The following is a 23,750-nucleotide window of genomic DNA, read 5'->3' on the forward strand; positions in this document are numbered from 1 at the left end:
ATTACCCGGTAGAAAAGTAACAGCTAACCCTTCATCTCTTTGAGATGAGTCCTCCCGAACCAGAGACATTTCATCTCCCGTCAGCTTTCCCCCAATTAAAGAAAGACCTTCTCCAAGCTGACTGAGAGGGTGATGGGGGCTTTGGGATCCACACAATATGCGTGAAAGAGCCACATGTGACTCCTGAGACATAGTTTGGTCACCCCAGAGCTAGGAGGAGGGGATAGTGGGAATTGAGTGAAAGCATTTTCCACTGTTTTTATAATCTGACACATCTTTTTTAAAAAAAATCTGCTGCTGCTTTTAATAGGAAGCACTATGATCTGCTGGTATTCAATAGTTAAACTTTAGAGGTTTAACAGGCTAGACTACTGCCAAGCGGCCTGCATGAGGATGCCCTTGAAGACTGTTCAGAATCACCACCTGCAGCGTCATGAGAAACCTTGAGCATTTAAGTATATATTTAAAAAAAAAAACAGAGAAGCAGCCAAAAATATTTTAAATAAAGCAATAATAAGAAGGGGACACCCTTTTAACACTGGATTTGGTTTGCTTTTGGCACAGTGTCAGTAGCAGTGAGTTCATAAACCCCATGGAGAAGCTGATGTATTGATCTGACATAAAAGTATGGACTCTAGAGGATTCGAAGAAGGGCGCAGAATAGAATTTCTCATATGATCCGCTTACCTTTCTTTTGTTCTCTAAGCTGCACAGACACTTGGTTAGCGTCTGCCCCCCAAGTACAGCCTTTGCTCGGGACCCCACCAAAAGACTGAGAATGTCGGACTAGAGGGAAAAAAAGAGGAGGGAGAATGGGGGTTACCATGGTGGGGCCGGAAAGATGGCTTTCCTCTACACTCTTCCGTGCTCTCTGTTGGATCCACCCAGCTTGGGCACTTCTTCTCACGCAGGGCTTTTTTTTTGCAGCAGGAACTCCTTTGCATAATAGGCCACACACCCCTGATGTAGCCAATCCTCCAAGAGCTTACAGGGCTCTTACAGGGCCTACTATAAGCTCCAAGAGGATTGGCTATATCGAGGATTTGGCCTAATATGCAAAGGAATTCCTACTACCAATTTCCAATCCTTCATCTTGCATGAACAGTACTGAAGGAAAAAGAAGAAGAAGATGATGATGATGATGATATTGGATTTATATCCCACCTATACTCTGAATCTCAGAGTCTCAGAGCGGTCACAATCTCCTTTACCTTGCCCCTCACCCACAACAGACACCCTGAGAGGTAGGTGGGGCTGAGAGGGCTCTCACAGCAGCTGCCCTTTCAAGGACAACTCCTGCAATAGCTAAGGCTGACCCAAGGCCATTCCAGCAGCTGCAAGTGGAGGAGGGGGGAATTAAACCTGGTTCTCTCAGATAAGAGTCTGCACACTTAACCACTACACCAAACTGGCTCTCTATTGTCCACTCAGACTTGCAGTGGCTCTCCAGGGTCCCAGGTGGAGGTCTTTACCATCATCTACTACCTGGACCTTTCAACTGGAGATGCCGGGGACTGAACCTGGGACCTTCTGCATGCCAAACAGATGCTCTACCACTGAACCATGGCTCCATTCCAAACACCCATGGACCACATCATGCTATTGGTCCATCAAGGTCAATATTGTCTTCTCCAACTGACAGCAGCTCTCCGGGGTCTCAGACTGAGGTCTTTCACATCACCTGCTACTTAATCCCTTTAACTGGAGATGCCGGGGATTGAACCTGCATGCAAAGCAGATGCTCTACCCCTGAGCCACTGGCTCCTCCCTTGTCACATGGCTTTTGTCCCTCCAAATCCCTCAGCAAGGCCTTAAGAGCATAACTTATACATATAGTAAAATATACAGTCCCCCTCAGGAGAAGAAGATCCTGAACCTGGCTTGTAAATAACCCCTTGCTTGCGGGAAACAATTGGTTCCAGGCGATTGGTTCCAGGAGATCAGGCAAGGTAGTTGTAATTCAGAAGGGACTTTCGTTCTTTTCTCTCTCTCTTTCAAGCCATCAATATGTCATGACGCATGCCGTAGGCTAGTAAATTATCTGTGAACTTTGTTAGAAAGCCAACTTTCCCCATGTCTGTCAGTTCAATTTGTCATAATTTTAAAGCTGAGTTTGTGCTCCCAAAAGATGCTTTATTGTAGGGGGTGTCAAAAATGCAGCCCAGGGGCCAAATTAGGCCCCCAGAAGGCTCCTATCTGGCCCCTGAGCAACTGGCTGTCATCTGCTTCCTTCTTTCTCTCTCTCGCTTCCTTCTGCATCACAGGTTGCTTTGCAAGGCTTGCTCAATCGCACAGGAGCTACAAAGCAAAGCCTCTATTTTCTCCATTGGCTGAGGCTCCTCCCTTGGGGAGGAAGGGGGGAGGGAAAGCTTGTTTTGCTAGGCTCTCTCAGTTGCACAGCAGAGCTACAGAACCAAGCCTTGCTTCCTTCTGTTGGCTGCGGCTCCTCCCCCTCCTGGTCCCCTGGGGAAGTAAGGAAAAAGCCAGAGCTTCTTTTGCCTGGTTCCCTGGATCTCATGGGACAGATACAAAGAAAGCACCTTTAAGACCAATGATTACTAATGTTTTAAGCATGTTTTATTTTAAGGGTTTTTTAAATCTTTAACTAATCTTTGTCTACATCCTTTATAAAGTTTATATCCTTGCTATGTGGCATTACATTTTATCACACACTCAGCCCAGCCCGACAAGATCTCATTTATGTCGGATCCGGCCCTCATAACAAATGAGTTCGACACCCCTGATTGGATTCCCTGGTCAGGACTCCAGGAAGAAAAAGGTAGGCCAGTTGAGAACCTCTTCCTCTTTGATGACCCTTCACCATCCGCACTCAGCATGAAGGCAGATGAGAGATCCATCAATGGCGCTACAGCAAATCAGCCAATAAGATCCTCCACATGCAGCAGCAGTCTATCTCTTACTGCCGGTGGAGGCTTTTCCCCCTCCAGGGCAGGGTTGCCAAGTCCAACTGAAGAATTATCTGAGGACTTTGGGGGTAGAGTCAGGAGCTTTGGGGTGGAGCCAAGAGCAAGGCTGTGACAAGCATAATTGAACTCCAAAGGGAGTTCTGGCCATCCCATTTAAAGGGACCGCACACCTCTTAAATGCCTTCCCTCCATTGGAAATAATGAAGGATGGGAACACCTTCTTCTGGGGCTCATAAAATTGGACCCCCTGGTCCAATCTTTTTGAATCTTGGAAGGTATTTTGGGGAGAGGTACTGGATTCTATGCTGAAAAGTTGGTGCCTCTATCTCAAAAAACAGCCCCCCAGAGCCCCCACTTTAGATTGGCAACCCTAGGCCAGGGAGAACTTCCAGTTTGGTGTAGTGGTTAAGTGCGCGGACTCTTATGTGGGAGATCCGGGTTTGATTTCCCACTCCTCCACTTGCACCTGCTGAGATGGCCTTGGGTCAGCCATAGCTTTCATAAGAACATAAGAGAAGCCATGTTAGATCAGGCCAATGGCCCATCCAGTCCAACATTCTGTGTCACACAGCAGCTAAATATATATATATATACACACACACACACACACTGTGGCTAATAGCCACTGATGGACCTCTGCTCCATATTTTTATCTAACCCCCTCTTGAAGCTGGCTATGCTTGTGGCCGCCACCACCTCCTGTGGCAGTGAATTCCACGTGTTAATCACCCTTTGGGTGAAGAAGTACTTCCTTTTATCCGTTTTAACCTGTCTGCTCAGCAATTTCATCGAAAGCCCACAAAAGGGCAGCTGCTGTAAAAGCACTCTCAGCCCCACCTACCTCACAGGGTGTTTGTTGTGTGTGTGGGGGGGGGGAAGGTAGAGGAGATTGTGACTGCTCTGAGATTCAGAGTATAGGCTGGGATATAAATCCAAAATCTTCTTCTTCATATAGAAAACCAGCATGTCAAAATTCCACCTAGGCTCTAGCTTTCTCCTTGAATTCTAGCTTTCTACAAATGAAGAGTTTATTCCGTTGACAGGATACCATTCTATCATAATCATTTAGCAGAGTTTCTTCTTTAAAGTATTTGTAGTATCTGGTTGATTACCCAAACCTGAAAGCACACCTAATGACTCAAAGTGCAAGAATCTGGGATAGACAGACGAAGTACCCAGCATAGCAGATCGTCAACAGATAGGGGTCATTTTGTAGAAAAAGAGGTGCCAGAGCTCATTAGCACAACTCGTTTGCATAACTCATCTGCCACACACCCCTCTGACATCACCGGAAGGTGTATTAAATTATATCAGCTCAGCATCTACCTTAAAATGCTTCTTGAATCACAACTGCCATGAGAAAACCTTACTCCCATCATACTTTTTGAATGACTTTCTCCTATGTGGCCACAGCGGCATGATGGAAGATTTCTTTCTGTCTGCTTTATATGTTTTGGTTATTTTCCCAATTTTTTTAAAAAAGAAAAATATTAGAAAGTTTGTCACATCTAAAAGAGTTCAGCAAAATTATCACAGGGGGTTTGAACAATGGAGCCTAGAAGCAAGTATTGGGGGGGGTGTGTGTGTGTGTGTGTAAGAAAGAGCACAACAAAATTTAGCGCTTCCGGAACTCCACTCTTGCGAGCTCCTGCCAAAAATGAGGCCTGTCAGAGGCCCTATGACTGTATTGTCCTGGCCGTGGAACTACAATTCCCACACTTCCCTCGTTCCAATTCCTCTCTTTTCCTGTTTTAGGATTCCATGGTCTGAATATTATTCCTTCTTGAAAACAAAATAAAACAACTCTGAAGTTTCTAGGCCTCATCTTCAGCTTTGTTTTCCGCATTACTGAAAACCTTTCTTTCAGTTTGAAAAAAAAAAAACACTCAAGTTTCCAGCCCTTATGACTATGAATGAATGTCTGAAAACACCGTGTGATAGACAGCTGAAACACAGTGAACCTGGAAGGCAAGGATTCAAGTCAGTAGGTCTCTGTCTGACACCCCTTGCATGACTACACATTGTATTCTTATACTCCAAAAGCTTTGCTTTTAAAATGTGTAACAGCTTCCTGTGCTTATGGGACAGTCACTGTTTGGGGTGTGCCTCCTGATTAGATTATTAAAGCAGCCCCGTGGCGCAGAGTGGTAAAGCAGCAGTACTGCAGTACTGTGGTCTGAACTCTCTGCTCACGACCTGAGTTCGATTCTGGCGGAAGCTGGATGCAGGTAGCCGGCCCAAGGTTGACTCAGCCTTCCATCCTTCCGAGGTCAGTAAAATGAGTACCCAGCTTGCTGGGGGGAAAGTGTAAAAGACTGGGGAAGGCAATGGCAAACCACCCCGTAAAAAAGTCTGCCGTGAAAACGTTGTGAAAGCAACATCACCCCAGAGTCGGAAACGACTGGTGCTTGCACAGGGGACCTTTCCTTTTCCTTCCTGATTAGAAGAAGGCTATCGTGGAGCAAAGACTCATGCAGAGCTGCGACAGACAGCCTTCTACCATGGACAGGTTATTTTGCTACATCTCCATAACAGAAGTCACAAATGGTCTGATCAAAAGCCAATCCACAGATGGGGCAGAATTACCAAACTCCAATGATCTTGACTAGAAGGAAGTCAAGTCAGAATAGTGACTCATGCAGAGATGAAGCATGCCTTTGTATGATATAAAGCCCTGACTATCTCATACACAAACATGGGTCAGAATTACCTTGAGAAGCAGTTGATTGGGAGCTAAGTAGAAACTCGTACAGAAATAAAGTGGGCAGCCTTTTCTGTTGCATCTCTAGAGTAGGGGCAGGTGAATTATCCAACCACACTGGATGCAGAGATACATAGAAATAGCCTTCCCGAGTGGCAAGATGCAAATCCAGGAGCACAATAGGATTCTCAGGTATAAGCATTCAAGAACAACAACTCCCTTGATCAGATACTTGGACTCATGAAAGTTTATACTCTGGAAATATTGTTTGTCTTTAAGGTAGGGGTGGAATTTTAGAAGGAGCTGCTTTGTATATTAGGCCACACACCCCTGATGCAGCCAATCCTCCAAGAGCTTACAAAGAAGAGCCTTGTAAGCTCTTGGAGGATTGGCTACATGGGGGGGGGGGGGTGGCCTAATATTCAAAGGGGCTCCTGCTAGAATTCCACCCCTGCTTTAAAGCGCTACCGGACTTCAGTCTTGCTCGGCTCCCCACCTTAAAAACCCTCCTGATCGGGAAACAGAGTGAGTCTAACATGCAGCAGGAAGCCTCCTCAACAGGTGAGTCTCAAGGGAACCTTTTCATATCTAATCTATTTTCTTATTAAATCTGTTTTTTTGGTACTTAAAAATGCGTTGGTATTCATATACAAGGTTGCACCAATTTCCTCCAGTTCCCTTCTTAGGATCTGGGACACCCCCCCTCCAAAGAGTCTCCAGTACTCAGTACTGGTAAGTAATACTCCCTCTAAGCTGTGGAGTCCTGCGAGCAAAAATCCCACTTTGTGAGCTACTGGCATGAAAGCTGTGAGCTACTGCATCAATTAGTTTGCTCGGGGGGCCCTTTTTCCTGAGCCGAGACAAAAACGTGTGAGCCAGGGGTTAAAAAAAATTGTGAGGTAGCTCACACTAACTCAGCTTACAGGGAACACTGCTGGAAAGGGGGACACAGGGAGAGGGGGATCAAGGCAAGGATTTGGGAAGGGGCGGCTTACGTTGTGTGGGATGTCCCGGATTCGTGGCTCCCATACTGTCTTGGGACACTCTCCCTGGGCCCGCTCCAGCCTGGCTGTTGAGGGGGCCACAGGCTCCAAACGGCAGCTTGGGGACCTGGCGGGTGGGGAAAGCTAAGGCGGGGAAAGTTCTGCTGCGGGGGAAGAGCGGGGAGAACAGCACAGCCAGATCGGGGCTCTCCAGGAAAGGCAGGGTGCTCCGGGCAGGGGGGGAGTACGCCCCTATGGGGGAAAGGCGAATGGGGAGTAGCTCCTCGGGGGAGAGCGTGCCGAAAACCTGGCCCTGCTCGCTGCTGGCGAGCAAGCAAACTTCCTCGCAGGACAAGGTCTTCAGGCGGGGGCAGAAGGGCGACCCCGAAGGGCTGGGGGAGGTCAGCTCCACGCTCTCCAAGCTAGGGCAGAGAGACGGGTGCAGGGGCTCGCCTGCCTTGCCGTCCACCAGCGAGAAATGGAATAGAAGCGGTTGGAAAGGCAGGTTCTGAGGGCAGGAGGAGCAAGCAGGGAGAGTACCAGCTGCGGGCAGGAAGGGGGACACAGCAGGCAGCAGGCAGGCCACAGCAAGGGGGCACGGGGGTCAAAAGGGGCAGACGGAGGGATGGAGAGATGAGGACGGGGAATGCGCAAAAAAAGAGGCATAACATGAAGCCAGAGCCATGGATGGATACGGTGGGTTGGGGGGAAAGGGAGGAGCCAGGATTTGGACAGGGATTTGGGAGGGGGGGGGTGGAAAGAAGATGAAAAGAGAATGTTAAATTCATAGCAGACAACAAAAAGAAAACACAGAGACCATGAATCGAAGACACGCGAAAACACAGCCCGACCTTCAGGGTGAAGCTTCGCCATCAGACAGACATGCAGGATGGCCTCGGGGGACGCTCTGCGCTGGCTCAGAGGCTCTCTTTCCCTTTTTATCATCCCTCTGTACATTTCAGAGGTTGAGAATCGGGCACTGTGAATGGGCTTGAGGGATAAGCCCTGGAGTGAAACGAAGCCCAAAACTTGTGACGAGAGTGAAGGACAGACCTGCTATAATCCTAGGGGGAGCTGACTGTCATGAGCCCTAAGGAGGGGGAGCTGGAAAGGTTAACAGACCAGGAAAAACGGCCTTCCAGCACCTCAGCCGAAGAAGCAACAGCTGGCCCAACAATTACTCTCCCCACATTCCAGGCACCAGCTGGCTGTTGACAATCAGTCTCCTCCAAGCTCTCCCGCTCCCATCTCAAGAATGCAGAGCCGTCTTTGGAAAAGACTCTCAGAACGCAGGCACGAGGCATGCCAATGCTTCTGATCTCTTAGCCCCGAATTCTAGGAGAATTATGGCCACCCAGGGAGCAGGCTGATTGAGGCTTCCAGATAACTCACACCCGGGACTTGGCAACCTCATGGAAGCAACAAGTCAATTCCCTGGCTTGCATCCACGTTCCTTCCTGATTCCAGATCCTGACCGGTTTGAATTCCTTGGCACCCTGACCCTTTGGCTTTGGACACTGACTTCTGCTTCTGGTTTGTGATTTTGCTGTGGTGACTCGGCTCCTGTTGGATTTCCCAAACTTTTACCTCAGACCGGCTTTGGACTCCTGCCTGCCTGCGACCTGAGAACGTGACACCAACCGGGAAAGAGGGCCGCTGTCTTTAAAGAGTGGTGAACAAGGGAGAATTTTGCCAGGTGCTGCTTCTCAAAGAAGGGTGATATTGGGGAGGGACGGTGGCTCAGTGGTAGAGCATCTGCTTGGTAAGCAGAAGGTCCCAGGTTCAATCCCAGGCATCTCCAACTGAAAAGGGTCCAGGCAAGTATGTGTGAAAAACCTCAGCTTGAAACCATGGAGAGCCACTGCCAGTCTGAGAAGACAATACTGACTTGGATGGACCCAGGGTCTGATTCAGTAGAAGACAGCTTCATATGTTCATTCCCCCCTCCTGGCCAGCTCTTCAAAATACGAGTGCATTGACTTCCTTATCTTAAAAATTCTTAAATTATACTCTGCCTTGCTCCCTGATGGGGACCCAAAGGGACCAAAATCGTTCTCCTCTCCTCCATTTTATCCTCACAACAATCCTGTGAGGTAGGTGAGGCTGAAGAAGAAAGAAGAAACTGGATTTATACCCCGCCCTTCACTCGGAGTCTCAGAGTGGCCTACAATCTCCTTCCCCTCCTCACAACAGACGCCCTGTGAGGGAGGTGGGGCTGAGAGAGCTCTGAGAGAAACTGCTCTTGAGAGAACAGCTCTGACAGAACCAGGGGTGGAATTCTAGCAGGAGCTGGTTTGCATATTAGGCCACACACCCCTGATGTAGCCAATCCTCCAAGAGCTTACAAGGCTCTTTTTTGTAAGCTCTTGGAGGATTGGCTACATCAGGGGTGTGTGGCCTAATATGCAAACCAGCTCCTGCTAGAATTCGACCCCTAGACAGAACTGTGACTGGCCCAAGGTCACTCAGATTGTTGAATATGCAGGAGTGAGAAATCAAACCCAGTTCTCCAAATTAGAGTCCGCCACTCCTAACTGCTACACCAAATTGGCTCTGAGACAGTGTGACTGGCCCAAAGTCACCCTGCGAGCTTCCATGGCACAAAGAGTGGATTCGAACCTGGGTCTCCCAGATGTTAATCTGACACTCTTAACCACAGGAGCCGTCACTAATTCATGCTCCTATATTTATAAAACACTAATACGCCTCCTGAGGGTCAGAAGTTGGCACTCCCAGGCAGTTCCCAGGGCCGCCGCCACCACGTAGCAGCCATACCTCCCTCCTCCTCTGGCACTAACACCACTTTTCACCTGTAACAGGAAGTCAGAGAGCATGTCTGCAGGCAACTGATCTTAGCAGCTGGCAGCTACTTATTCACCTAGGCAGGTGAGTCAGAAGCTGGCATTGTTTGCTCTCTCTCCTCTTCCAAGTCAGGACTGTACCGGAGCGGCTTCCAATCTGCTATATCTTCTCCCCTGACAACAGACGCCCTGTGAGGTGGGTGGGGCTGAGAGGGCTCTCACAGCAGCTGCCCTTTCAAGGACGAGAGCGGCCTACAATCTCCTTTCCCTTCCTCCCCCACAACAGACTTTCAAGGACAGCCTCTGCCAGAGCAATGGCTGACCCAAGGTGCAAGTGGAGAAGTGGGGAATCAAACGCGGTTCTCCCTCAGGGGTAGGGAACGTTGGCTCTCCAGATGTTTTTTTTTTGCCTACAACTCCCATCAGCCCCAGCCAGCATGGCCAATGGCTGGGGCTGACGGGAGTTGTAGGCAAAAAATATCTGGAGAGCCAACATTCCCTACCCTCCCAGATAAAGAGTCCACACACTTAACCACTACACCAAACTGGGACCTATTATCCAGTGTCTCTTTCATTCTGTTTCCCCCAAACATGGAACTGGCCCTTTCAGCAGTCACATGACCTTTCAGGTTAAATTCCCTGATCTCATGGGTAGGAAATGGGGTTCGGCTGAAGTTTAGAAATCCCCCGAAGTGCATTTATTTGTATGCCTGGGGAGGAAATCCCTAGAAACTGTTCTTGGTTCAACCAGGATGGCTCGAGTTCACCTGATCTTGTCGTATCTTGGAAGCTCAGCAGGTTCAGCCCTAGTTACTGCTTGGACAGGACACTGCCGAGGAAATCCAGGGTTTCTACACACACTCAGGCAACGGCAAACCACCTCTGTTGGCCTCTTTCTGCAACTGCACTAGAGCCAGTTTGGAGTAGTGGTGAAGTGAGCAGAATCTTATCTGGGAGAACCGGGTTTGATTCCCCACTCCTCCACTTGCACCTGCTGGAATGGCCTTGGGTCAGCCATAGCTCTCGCAGGAACTGTCCTTGAAAGAGCAGCTGCTGTAAGAGCTCTCTCAGCCCCACCCACCTTACAGGGTGTCTGTTGTGGGGGAGGTAATGGAGATTGTAAGTGGACTCTTATCTGGGAGAACCAGGTTTGATTCCGCACTCCTCCACTTGCAGCTGCTGGAATGGCCTTGGGTCAGCCATGGCTGTCGCAGGAGTTGCCCTTGAATGGGCAGCTTCTGGGAGAGCCCTCTCAGCCCCACCCACCTCACAGGGTGTCTGTTGTGGGGGTGGTAAAGAAGATTGTATGTGGACTCTTACTTGGGAGAACCGGGTTTGATTCCCCACTCCTCTACTTGCAGCCTCTGGAATGGGCTTGGGTCAGCCATAGCTCTCGCAGGAGCTGTCCTTGAAAGAGCAGCTGCTGTAAGAGCTCTCTCAGCCCCACCCACCTCACAGGGTGTCTGTTGTGGAGGTGGGGGGAGGTAAAGGACCGCTCTGAGATTCAGATTATAGGACACGATATAAATTCAATATTGTCATCTTCTTCTTCTAGATCTCCCTGGAGGGTTAGACATCCGATCATGGGAACAGCCTATCCAAAAGCCCATCTAAAAATCCCCCCACGGGTTCCAAGAGGGCAAGAAATCCCTAGAAGTCACTCTTACCGGTGGCTGAAGATCTGTGACCTAAAACGCATCTCTGGCTCTGGTTCTAATGAAACCCCAGAAGCAGCTGCCCCCTAAAAGGGGTGGGTGGGCGGAGGGATGCATGCAGGTCCAGTTTCCTTGCAGAAAATAAGTGCGGGGGTGGGGTGGGGATGCCAAGGCAAAAGAGAACTTTGCTCTCTGCTTCCTGCTTCCTTGTATAAACCACACAGGCGGGAAGGAAGACTGAGGGTGGAGGGGAGGGGGAATTTTCAGCTCCGATTGGTGACCAAGTTAACCAATCAGGGCAAATCCCCGCCTTTTTCCCAGGCTGGAAAGTAGACGGCTGCAGATTTATACCCCGTCCTTCTGTCTGAATCAGAGACTCAGAGTGGCTTATAATCTTCTCCCCCCACAAAAGACACCCTGTGAGGTAGGTGGGGCTGAGAGAGCTCTCACAGCAGCTGCCCTTTCAAGGATAACTCCTGAGATAGCGATGGCTGACCCAAGGCCATTCCAGCAGCTGCAAGTGGAGGAGTGGGGAATCAAACCCGATTCTTCCAGATAAGAGTCCACCCACTTCACCAAACTGGTTCCACCAAGAGGCAGAAGTCAATTCAGGGCTCTCCAGGGCAGGGAAATATTTGGAATTCTTGACTGGGAAATGCCAGGGAGAGAGAAAGCAAAGCCACCTTGAGCCAGGGAGAAAGGAGGGGTATAAGCCTCAATCAATAAATAATAAAGTTTAGGATTGCCAACTCCAGGATGAGAAGTTCCTGGAGATGGGGGTGGAGCCCGACGATGGCAGGGGTTTGGGAAGGGAAGGGACCTCAGTAGGGTACAAGGCCACAGAGTCCAGCCTCCAAAGCAGCCATTTTCTCCAGGGGAACCAATCTCTGGTGCCTGGAGATCAGTTGTAATTCCAGAAGACCTCCAGGCTCCATCTCCACGTGGGAACTCCTAGATGTTCTGCCACTGAGTCATAGACAGAGGCTAGATGGCCATCTGGCAGCAATGAGGGTCCTGTGAATTTAAGGGGCGGTATTTGTGAATTTCCTGCATTGTGCAAGGGTTTGGACTAGATGACCCTGAAGATCCCTTCCAACTCTATGATTCTATGATTCTATTTGAAAGTTTCCTGCATTGTTCAGGGGGTTGGACTAGATGACCCTGAAGGTCCCTTCCAACTCTATGATTCTATTTGTGAGTTTCCTGCATTGTGCAGGGGGTTGGACTAGATGACCCTGAAGATCCCTTCCAACTCTATGATTCTATTTGTGAATTTCCTGCATTGTGCAGGGGGTTGGACTAGATGACCCTGAAGGTCCCTTCCAACTCTATGATTCTATTTGAAAGTTTCCTGCATTGTTCAGGGGGCTGGACTAGATGACCCTGAGGGTCCCTTCCAACTCTATGATTCTATTTGTGAGTTCCCTGCATTGTGCAGGGAGTTGGACTAGATGACCCTGAAGATCCCTTCCAACTCTATGATTCTATGATTCTATTTGTGAGTTCGCTGCATTGTGCAGGGGGTTGGACTAGATGACCCTGAAGATCCCTTCCAACTCTATGATTCTATTTGTCAATTCCCTGCATTGTGCAGGGGGTTGGACTAGATGACCCTGAAGATCCCTTCCAACTCTATGATTCTATTATTCTATTTGTCAGTTCCCTGCATTGTTGCCCCCCAAGCACCAAGAAGACAGAGCATCCCTGCCCCAGACAGAGTGTCCCCTCTATACTTTGTGGCTAATAGCCACAGATGGACCTCTTCTATATGTTTCTTCAGTCCCCGCTTGAAATTGCCTATGCTTGTAGCCACCCCACTTCCTGCGGCAGCAAATCCCACCTGTTAATGACTCATTGGGTAAAGAAGAACTTCCTTTTCTCTCTTTTCAGCCTACTGCTCAAGGAATGCCCACAAGTCCTCTCTAGCTCAGTGCGGTTCTACCGATGGTGGTTCTCCGTGGTCTAAAGCACGGGTGGCCAAACTGTGCCTCAGGAGCCACATGTGGCTCTTTTATACATATTGTGTGGTTCTCAAAGCCACACTGCCCCGTTGGCCAAATCGGAAAAGGCATTTCTCTCTTTAAATCACTTCTCCAAGCCAAGCCAGCCAGCTGCTTACAGAATGCATTTAAAGTTGCTTTCTTCCCACCTCTCCCTCCCTACATCCTCCCCCATCTAATTCCTTCCTTTCTTGCTTCCTTCCTTCTGGCTCTCAAACATCTGACATTTATTCTATGTGGCTCTTACGTTAAGCATGTTTGGCCATCCCTGGTCTAAAGGAAAAGGGAAGCATTTGTTTGGATTTCCCCTCTTTGAGCTTCACAACAATCCCATAAGGAAGTGGAGTTGAGTGAAAAAGCATGCCTAGCCTAAGGACGACCCATGTGACTTCATGGCTGGGTACAGACTGGAACTCAGATTCAGGCAGGGCGACGTCCTGTCTCGGACGCCACACAGGGATTAGACTATCCCAGGTTTGCACTCTTCCAGTTTAACGCGAGAGCTCTGGCATCAGCTAAGACAACACAACAGCAAGGACAGGCAGGGTCTGGAGAAGGAGCGCAGGCAAGGAGCTGAGACTGAAAAGATCACTCAAATGTCCCCCATCATCTGAAGCATCCCTAATTGGAACCAAGGCAGAAATATCACATCCGCAGGGCTTTTTTTCGGTAGAAAAAGCCCAGCAGGAACTCATTTGTATATTAGGTCACACCCCTGATGTCACCATTGACTCACACTGGGCCTTTTTTTGGTACAAAAAGCCCAATAGGGACGTATTTGCATATTAGGCCCCCCCCCCTGCGGTCACCATTGTTTCACATTGGGCCTTTTTTTTGTCGAAAAAACCCAGTAGGAACTCATTCGCATATTAGGCCACATCCCCTGATGCCAAGACAGCCAGAATGGTATTGCTGTGCGTTCCTGCTAAAAAAAAGCCCTGCACATTGGTCAATTTTTTTAAAATGACTAAATCAACGCTGTGGTAAATTCGTGATGCAATCTCATCCCAGAGTTGGAAATGACTGGTGCTTGCACAGGGGACTACCTTTACCTTTTAAAATTGGGCAGTAGATTTGTTAACAGGAGTCTGAATACGAGCACTGACAAAAGTCACAGGCAGCAGTTGCCATTTTGGAAGAAGCCTTCCTTCTTTCCTTCCCTCCTTTCCTTTCCTTTCTTCCCTCCCTCCCTCCTTCTTTCTTTCCCTCCTTCCTGCCTTCCCTCCTTCCTGCCTTCTTTTCTTCCTTTCCTCCTTCTTTCCTTCCCTCCTTCTTTCCTTCCCTCCTTCCTGCCTTCTTTCCTTCCTTCCTTCCTTCCTTCCTTCCTTCCTTCCTTCCTTCCTTCCTTCCTTCCTTCCTTCCTTCCTTCCTTCCTTCCCTCCTTCCTTCCTTCCTTCCTTCCTTCCTTCCTTCCCTCCTTCCTTCCTTCCTTCCTTCCTTCCTTCCTTCCTTCCTTCCATTCTAGTGGGATTCAAAGCAGCTTGCATCATTCCACTTTCCATCATTTTATTCTCATAACAATCCTGTGAAACGGGTTAGGCTGAAAGCATGTGACTGGCCCAAGGTCACCCAGCAAGCTTCCATGGCACAGGTGGGGATTCAAACCTGGGACTCCCAGATACTGGTCTGGCACTTTCAGCCATCATTCCTAGAAGCATTTAGAAGAGGCATTCTCTCGTTTAGGAGGAATGCCTATTCTAATCCCAGTTTCAAGGAAGCATCCTCCCTTCCCTAAAACCCACGCTCCCTGATGTAGCCAATCCTCCTGGAGCTTAGAGGGCTCTTCGTACAGAGCCTACTGTAAGCTCCAGGAGGATTGGCTACATCAGGGGGCGTGGCCTACTATGCAAAGGAGTTCCTGCTGTGAAAAAAGTCCTAGTGTCGGTTGAATCATTAGGAATTCTAAAGTGCTGTTTGGATGAAAGGCATTGACTAGTGTTAGGTATGAACTGTTTCATGGAGTCTGGCCAGAGTTTAATGATTAAGAGGTTAAAAAAAAAACTTACAGGGAGGTCATTAGCATTTCCAAAAGGCTGTTAGGTGAGGCTGAGGCTATTTTTAAAATAAAAATGAAGGTTGTTCAAAACATTCCTTGTTTTGAACAAGCCAGGCCTCCGAAGTGCAATACATTTCTCCATAGGTAAAGTGAATATGAAATCTCCTATGAATGTTTCTTTGTGAGCCCTGGGAGAGACAAACGTCAGCCGCTCAATCAAAACAAAACAAGAGCAGCTTCTCCATCCCTTGCCACTGCTGGATCCACTTCGAAGGTTTCCTCAGAAATAAGTTTTACCATGCAACCCCTAAGCTAGGGCCTGAGGGAGGAGGAGGGGGCCGCAGGGGCGAGAGAAGGAAGCTGTGTGATTTAAATGGTGCCGGAGGGGCTTGCAGGAGCAATCTCTGGCATCCCGTGCAAGCACCAGTCGTTTTCGACTCTGGGGTGACGTTGCTTTCACAACATTTTCATGGCAGACTTTTTATGGGGCGGTTTGCCATTGCCTTCCCCAGTCATCTACACTTTCCCCCCAGCAAGTTGGGTCCTCATTTGATCATCCTCGGAAGGATGGAAGGCTGAGTCAACCTGGAGCCGGCTATCTGAACCCAGCTTCCACTGGGATCAAACTCAGGTCATGAGCAGAGGGCTCCGACTGCAGCACTGCAGCTTCACCACTCTGCGCCACGGGGCACTTTCATGTGATTTAAAGGGCCCACCAATCAGCTGATTGGTGGCCAATGGCCCATCAGGGGACAGGGTTCCGTGGGCCTCTGGCTAGCGGTGGGCCTGCTATCATCCTAACCTTCCCCCTGCCTGCTCCTTCGAGGAAAAATTTCTGGCTATGGTGCTGATCCACATCCGTGTAAAAATACCCCCCACACACCAGAAAAAGAGGCAACCTTATTATATGATAAGGCAAGGTGATGAAGCTAATTAGGGGTGCCATTAGTGGGATGAAAGAATGGTTTGTTACGAGAAATCTGGCCCATGGGGGCACAACTCTCCAGGAAGGAAATGTTTGGGCAGAAGTTCCGACGACTCTCCTGTTGGGATTGTCCGCATCTAATACGGCAGTGGGATAGCCAGGGGTGGAATTCTAGCAGGAGATGCTCTGCATATTAGGCCACATGCCCCTGATGTAGCCAATCCCCCAAGAGCTTACAAAAAGGGGCCTTGTAAGAGCCAGTTTGGTGTAGTGGTGAAGTGTGCGGACTCTTATCTGGGAGAATGGGGTTTGATTCCCCACTCTTCCACTTGCACCTGCTGGAATGGCCTTGGGTCAGCCATAGCTCTTGCAGGAGTTGTCCTTGAAAGGGTAGCTGCTGTGAGAACTCTCTCAGCCCTACCCACCTCACAGGGTGTCTGTTGTGGAGGGGGGGAGGTAAAGGAGACTGTGAGCCGCTCTGAGACTCTTCGGAGTGGAGGGCGGGATATGAACATATGAAGCTGCCTTATACTGAATCAGACCCTTGGTCCATCAACGTCAGTACTGTCTACTCAGACTGGCAGCGGCTCTCCAGGGACTCAAGCTGAGGTTTTTCACACCAATTTGCCTGGACCCTGTTTTGGAGATGCCAGGGATTGAACCTGGGACCTTCTGCTTATCAAGCAGATGCTCTACCACTGAGCTACCATCCCTCCCCCAGTATCTTCTTTTTCTTCTAAGCTCTTGGAGGATTGGCTACATCAGGGGTCTGTGGCCTAGTATGCAGAGGAGCTCCTGCTAGAATTCCACACGGGACAGCCCGTGGAGAAAAGGTGCCAATATTGCCCTAAGGCCCAAAAATCACAGAGGGGAATGATAATAAAGGAGGGGGTGCCTCTACTGCTCTGCGGCCCGCCCTTCTGCCCAGTTCAAAGCCCTCCCACCACTGGTCAAGCCTGAGTGACGTTAAGTAGCTCGAGGAGCTAAGTCTTACCCTCTGCTTGGCCTCGATCTCTCTCTGCTTTCCCCGGCATCAGGGAATCCCTCCGATGAGCCATGTCCTCGAAACTTCTGTGGGGTGCCTGCTGCTCCATTCCTTCGTCTTCTTCACAGCCCCGCTCTGCAATGGGCTGCAGCCCTGGACGAGACTTTTTCCGCCGGGGCTGGGTTTCTTTGGGTGCCCAGTAGTGCCCGTTCGGTGGCAGCTGCCAGTCAACCTCCTGGGAACTGTTCCCGTCAGGGATGCCCTTGGCTGGATTCACCAGTTGCAGTGGTGGGGCACCACCCTTGGGGGCTGGCTGGGTCTTCTGCTTGCGGTAGCGAAGTTCTTTGAATGTGGTCACCTCTCTTTGCCCGCAGCCAGCGGGGTTAGCCGACTCATTTGGCGAGGTCGGGGGGCCAGTCGTCTCCTGGCTCTGTGCGCTGCCGCAAGTGAGTTCGTTACAGGGGGGCAGCTCGGTGTCGGGAGAAAAGACTATCAGCCAGTCGCTTTGGTCCTTCCTCGTCTGCGGAAAGGGTGGCACGGCCGTAACCTTCTTCCGTTTTTGCGCTAACTCATGGAAAGAGGTGACGTTCTTCTTGCCGTTCTCGCTTTGCTCGTCACCGTAGCCTGACTGCGATTCTGGAAGGGAAGACGGGGCCACTGTTGGCTTCCCGACTTCATATCGCTTCAACCCCAGCAGGCCTCTCTTGGTTCTGGGGGGAATAGGAGGAGGAGGACCCCTAGGACAACTGGGCCTCGGCGGAGTGGCCCGATTCAAGATGACATCCGGTTGCCCCGAGGGGAGCGCAGAGAGATTTTCAGACTTCGTTGGCTGAGCAGGGAGGGCGTTACAGTTAGAATCTAGCTCAGTGCCAACATAGGCGGCCGGCACAGCTGGGGGTGCCCTGCAAGGACGAATGGGGGGCGGTGCTATCGAGGGAACGGCACAGGCAACAGTAGGGGGTGATTCGACAGGACTTTCCGTGCAGGGAGAAGCAGATGGCGAGCCAAGGGAACTGCTGCTGCCTAGACTATCAGGGCTATCCTGGACATGGGACACTGGATGCTCTCCGAGTCGGATGTTGAGATTTGGACCTTGGTCATCACAGTCAGCGGGGGGGACGGCACTGTGGGAATCCTCCAGGGGGACAATGTTGGGCTGCTGATCAGGGCTCGGGGCCTCCTCAGTGGGGAATTCCTTGTAGTACACCGAGACCGGGGTATCATCGAGGCTGAGATCCGAGCAGCTGCTAACGGAGGAGGAGGCTGCATCCGAAGGGGTCCTGACCTCCTCTTCCTCCTCCTCCTCTCCCTCATTCTTCGCAGTGGGGCGGTTGGGCAAGACAGGCTGGATCTGCAGGCCCAGCTTTATGTCCGACCGGAGCGGGTGAGAATCGCAACACCGGCATGGTGTCGACGGATTGTTAGAATTGGCATCCACCAGCTCGGGGCTTCCGTCCCGCTGACCGTGACGGCATTCCTGGCAATCCGTCATCTGCTGTCTTGCGGTCAAAGCATTGGAATCTTCTTGAAGCTCCGGATGGCGAGAGAGGTGGAGGCCCAAGGAGATGTGCTGCAGGTGGACATGGTTTAAGTTGCAGATCAGACCTTTCTTCGGAGACTGCATGGCTCCCAAATGCAAGCGGAAAAGGAAGGTGGGGGGCCCCGCTCTGTCAACTCCAACCTGATCGCATCCACAGGGGTGGGAAGATGGACAGAAGTTGCAGTTTCCTGTGAACGGCAAAACCAGCCTCTAAGTCCCAGGGCAGCATGGGTGGGGGGAGAAATACCAGCAGAGGCAAAGGGGGGAATAAATTGGAGCTGCACAGGGATAGGATTGCCAACCTCCAGGTGAGGCCTGAAGATCAGCCGGGATTACAACGGATCTCTAGATGACAGAGACCATGGCTGCCTTGGGGAGTGGACTGTATGGTATTAGGCCATGTTGTGACCCCTCCATCAGTGGAGAGCCAGTTTGGTGTAGTGGTTAAGTGTGAGGACTCTTATCTGGGAGAACCGGGTTTGATTCCCCACTCCTCCACTTGCACCTGCTGGAATGGCCTTGGGTCAGCCATAGCTCTGGCAGAGGTTGTCCTTGAAAGGGCAGCTGCTGTGAGAGCCCTCTCCAGCCCCACCTACCTCACAGGGTGTCTGTTGTGGGGGAGGAAGGTAAAGGAGATTGTGAGCCACTCTGAGACTCTTCGGAGTGGAGGGCGGGATATAAATCCAATATCATCATCATCATCATCATCATCATCATCATCATCATCATCATCATCATCATCATCATCAGGGGTGTTGAACTCATTTGTTATGAGGGCCAGAGCTGACCTAAATGAGACCTTGTCAGGCCGGGCCATGTGTGTATCTCTTTAAGATTAGGTAGCAGAGAAATAAACTTTATAAAGGACACAGACAAACACGACTAAAGATTTTTAAAAAATAAAACATGCTTAAAACATTAGCACTTGTTGGTCTTAAAGGTGCTTTCTTTGTATTTCTCCCATGGGATCCAGGGAACTGGGCAAAGGAAGCTCTGGCTTTTTCCCTCCCTCCCCAGGGGACCAGGAGGGGGAGGAGCCTCAGCCAATGGTGAAAATTGAGGTATTGCTCTGTAGCTCCTGTATGACTGAGCAAGCCTTGCAAAGCAAGCTGAGATGCAGAAGGAAGCAAGAGAGAGGGAGAAGGAAGCAGACAAGAGCCAGTTGCTCGGGAGCCTGATTCGGCCCCCAGGCCACATGTTTGACACCCCTGGCCTAAACCTTGCCTTCCCCAAGTTTCACCCTTAAGTCTCCAGGAATTTCCTATCCCAGAATTGTCAATCCATTACAGGAGAGAACTGTGGATCACTGAGAAGGGCACAGCAGGTGGAAGATTATTTAGGACTAGTAATAATGTTCGTTGTGGGAAGAAATACAATGGGCGCTAGAAATTTGCTGTGGGTGAGTGTCATGGCCTTTGGGTGGGGGGCTGGGGATGGAAAGGAAAGGAAAGGAAAGGAAAGGAAAGGAAAGATAGAGGGAGGCAAGGTATGTCAGGAAGGCAGCTGTTGGGAAGGGAAATTGAGAAAGTGGGGGAATGTGTGGGGTAGGCTGGGGTAGATTGAGAAAGAAAGGTTGAGGGCAAGAGAGATGGGGTAGATTGCTTTCCATCTCCTCTCCCCTCTGTGTAGCCTCTACCTAGGAAAAGCAGTGTTTCTCCACAGTGGAGACCAATGCAACTTACATCATTCTCCTCTCCACCTTTTGACCTGCACAACAATCCTGTGGGCAGGTTAGGCTAAAAGTGTATAATTGGTCCCAAATCACCCAGTCAGCTTCCACAGCAAGAAGCTGGGTCTTGTAGACCCTGCTCTGAAGTGCCACTTACACGTCACACTGGCTGTCATGGGGGAGGGGTGGTTTGGCCTAAGAAGAAGAAGAAGAAGATATTGGATTTATATCCCGCCCTCCACTCCGAAGAGTCTCAGAGCGGCTCACAATCTCCTTTATCTCCCTCCCCCACAACAGACACCCTGTGAGGTGGGTGGGGCTGGAGAGGGCTCTCACAGCAGCTGCCCTTTCAAGGACAACCTCTGCCAGAGCTATGGCTGACCCAAGGCCATGCTAGCAGGTGCAAGTGGAGGAGTGGGGAATCAAACCCGGTTCTCCCAGATAAGAGTCCGCACACTTAACCACTACACCAAACTGGCTCTAAGCAGGGTATAATGACTCAGAGTGTACCATTTTCTCCAGGGGAACTGATATCTGCCCATCTGGAGAGTAGTTGTAATTCAGAGTGATCTCCAGGTCTCTTCTGGAGATTGGCAAGAAAGTTCCCCATGATGTTTGGGGGGTGGCGCCTATGACATTGAACCTGTCAGAGTTCCCACTCCTCCTCACCGTCTCCAGGCTCCACCTCTCATCTCTCACACTCACTCACACAACACTCACCCCACTCACACTCTGTTGTGGGGGAGGAAGGTAAAGGAGATTGTGAGCCGCTCTGAGACTCTTCGGAGTGGAGGGCGGGATATAAATCCAATATCTTCTTCTTCTTCTTCTCCAGGAATTTCCCAACCTGGAGTTGGCAACCCTCCCTCCTTCCCAGCCAACCTACCTTTATCTGCCCCTTTGACTTCAGCTTTCCATCTCCTCCCCCCTACCCCCTCCCTGCAGCCTCCACCTAGGAAAAGGACAGCGGGGACCAAACCAGTTTACATCATGTTCCTCTCCCCCTTTTGATCCGCATAACAACCTTGTGAGGTAGATTAAGGTGAAAGTATGCGGGTGGTCCAAAATCACCCAGTCAGCTTCCACATTAGGAGTTTTGCCTCAAAACTAGAGCATCGCCGCACAAGGTCGGTGGTGTGATGACATCACTTCTGGGTGACATCATCGTGACCCATTCCTATGTTGGTCTCTAACAGGACTTTTTTTTTGAGCAGGAACGCATAAGAATGCAGTTCTGGCTGGCTTGTCATCGAAGGTGTGGCTTAATATGCAAATGAGTCCTTGCAGGGCTTTTTCTACAAAAAAAGCTCTGGTCTCTAAGGTACTACTGCCCTTGAATCTAGTACAGCTACTAGGAGGGTTTCTCCTATCAGAAAACTCAAATTTTCCCCTTTTCTTTTGAAGTTTCTGCTCCTCTCATTTATGAAGAAATGAGGGGAAATATGCAAGCTTTATTGCTCAGTCAGGAGCAAAAGCTGGACATTCTGTGTGTGTCACAGGCCGTCAAGTTGCAGCCAACTTATGGCAAGCCCAGCAAGGGACTTCCAAGGCAAATGAGAAGCAAAGGTGGTTGGTGGAATAAAATCTTTCAGCTCCTGGCAATAGGGTTGCCAATCCCCAGTTACAGAATTGATCTGCAGGTATCTGGGGCTCTGGGGAGGCTGTTCTTTTGAGGTAGAGGCACCAAATTTTCAACATAGGAACTGGTGCCTCTCCTCAAAACGCCCTCCAAGTTTCAAAAAGATTGGACCAGGGGGTCCAATTCTATGAGCCCCAAAAGAAGGTGCCTCTATCCTTCATTATTCCAAATGGAGGGAAGGCATTTAAAAGGCGTGCGGTTCCTTTAAATGTGGCCAGAATTCCCTTCGGAGTTCAATTGTACTTGTCACACCCTTGCTCTTGGCTCCACCCCCAAAGTCCAAAAATATTTATTGAGTCAGATTTGGCAAACCTACCTGGCAAACAGAAGAAGCCCCTGTTCATAGAGAAAAGAAATAGCGGCCTGGCACCTAAGCAACAGTTAAAGGTAGAGGTAGTTTCCTGTGCAAGCACCAGTCGTTTCCGATGTTGAGGTGACGTCACATTATGATGTTTTCATGGCAGACTTTTTTTTACAAGATGGTTTGCCATTGCCTTCCCCAGTCATCTACACTTTCCCCCCAGCAAGCTGGGTACTCATTTTACCGACCTCGGAAGGATGGAAGGCTGAGTCAACCTTGAGCCAGCTACCTGCACCCAGCTTTCGCCAGCATCGAACTTCCACCGGGATCAGGCACTCAAACAGAAGAAGAAGATGATATTGGATTTAGGAGAGGGACGGTGGCTCAGTGGTAGAGCATCTGCTTGGTAAGCAGAAGGTCCCAGGTTCAACCCCCAGCATCTCCAACTAAAAAGGGTCCAGGCAAATAGGTGTGAAAAACCTCAGCTTGAGACCCTGGAGAGCCGCTGCCAGTCTGAGTAGACAATACTGACTGTGATGGACTGAGGGTCTGATTCAGTATAAGGCAGCTTCATATGCTCATATATCCCACCCTATACTCTGAATCTCAGCACGCTCACGATCTCCTTTACCTTCCTCCCCCACAACAGACACCCTGTGAGGTAGGTGAGGCTGAGAGAGCTCTTACAAGCAGCTGCCTATTCAAGGACAACTCCTACGAGAGCTATGGCTGACCCAAAGCAATGCCAGCAGCTGCAAGCGGAGCAGTGGGGAATCAAACCCGGTTCTTCCGGATAAGAGTCCGCCCACTTAACCACTACACCAAACTGGCTCTCAGAAAGCAGGAAGGTATAGGTGGCATGTGATGCCAAGGTAGATTGCAAGACTTCGGTTTGGTTTAAAAAATACAGATCTATCAAGCCAAGAAATCCCCCGTTTGGACCAATCATACCTGTCCTCCTAAATTTACCAAAAATGTCAGGTGGAATTCCACCTCGTTTAGGAATAATATCTCTTAGGGATGCCCCCCTCATGGCTACCCCCCTTCCTGTACCGCTTGAACAGTCTGCAACCCTTGCTCCTGTGTTGCTTGAACCTAGCGTTCAGAGCTGAGCTAAAAATGGCTGCTCTGTACCTTATGCGCCTGGCAAGATGATTTGTGCCTAGCTGAGACAAATCAACGCAAAAGACTCCGCTGGAACACGACAGGATGGAGCAGCAGAATTCAGCTGCCGCATATCACCACAGTTTTACCCAAATAAGACATTATTCTGCTTCAAGAAACACAGACCTTTCAGTTACATTTCCCATTAGGATTGCCAAGTCCAACTTCAGAAATATCTGGGGACACTGGAGGTGGAGCCAGGAGACATGGGGGGTGGAGCCAGGAGACTTTGGGGGTGGAGCTGGGAGCAAGGGTGTGACAAGAACAACCGAACTCTGAAGGGAGTTCTGGCGATTACATTTAAAGGGACCGCACACCTTTTAAATGCTTTCCCTCCGATTGGAAATAATGAAGGATAGGGGCACCTTCTTTTGGGGCTCATAGAATTGGGCCCCCAGGTCCAAACTTCTTGAGTCTTGGAAGGTATTTTGGGGAGAGGTACTGGATGCTATGCTGAAAATTTG

At 49.9% G+C, this 23,750-nt stretch overlaps 1 protein-coding gene and 1 non-coding gene across 2 annotated transcripts in view; both read right to left on the bottom strand.

The window, feature by feature from the left end:
- The window catches only part of RUSC1 (RUN and SH3 domain containing 1), a 42,199-nt gene extending 23,516 nt beyond the window's left edge, over positions 1–18,683 (bottom strand). The window contains exons 1-3 of the mRNA XM_060255175.1: positions 16,983–18,683; positions 6,624–7,154; positions 688–786 (exon numbers count right to left, since the gene is read on the bottom strand). Coding sequence (XP_060111158.1) covers positions 688–786; positions 6,624–7,154; positions 16,983–18,597 — 2,245 coding nt within the window. The 5' untranslated portion in view covers positions 18,598–18,683. The remainder of the gene's footprint in view (positions 1–687; positions 787–6,623; positions 7,155–16,982) is intronic.
- On the bottom strand, positions 16,630–16,704 carry TRNAI-GAU (transfer RNA isoleucine (anticodon GAU)). The gene has a single exon. It is a non-coding gene; the product is annotated as a tRNA-Ile (tRNA).
- Positions 18,684–23,750: the final 5,067 nt, after the last annotated feature.

The sequence above is a fragment of the Heteronotia binoei genome, chromosome 1, assembly GCF_032191835.1.
Source record: "Heteronotia binoei isolate CCM8104 ecotype False Entrance Well chromosome 1, APGP_CSIRO_Hbin_v1, whole genome shotgun sequence".
Lineage (NCBI taxonomy): Eukaryota > Metazoa > Chordata > Lepidosauria > Squamata > Gekkonidae > Heteronotia > Heteronotia binoei.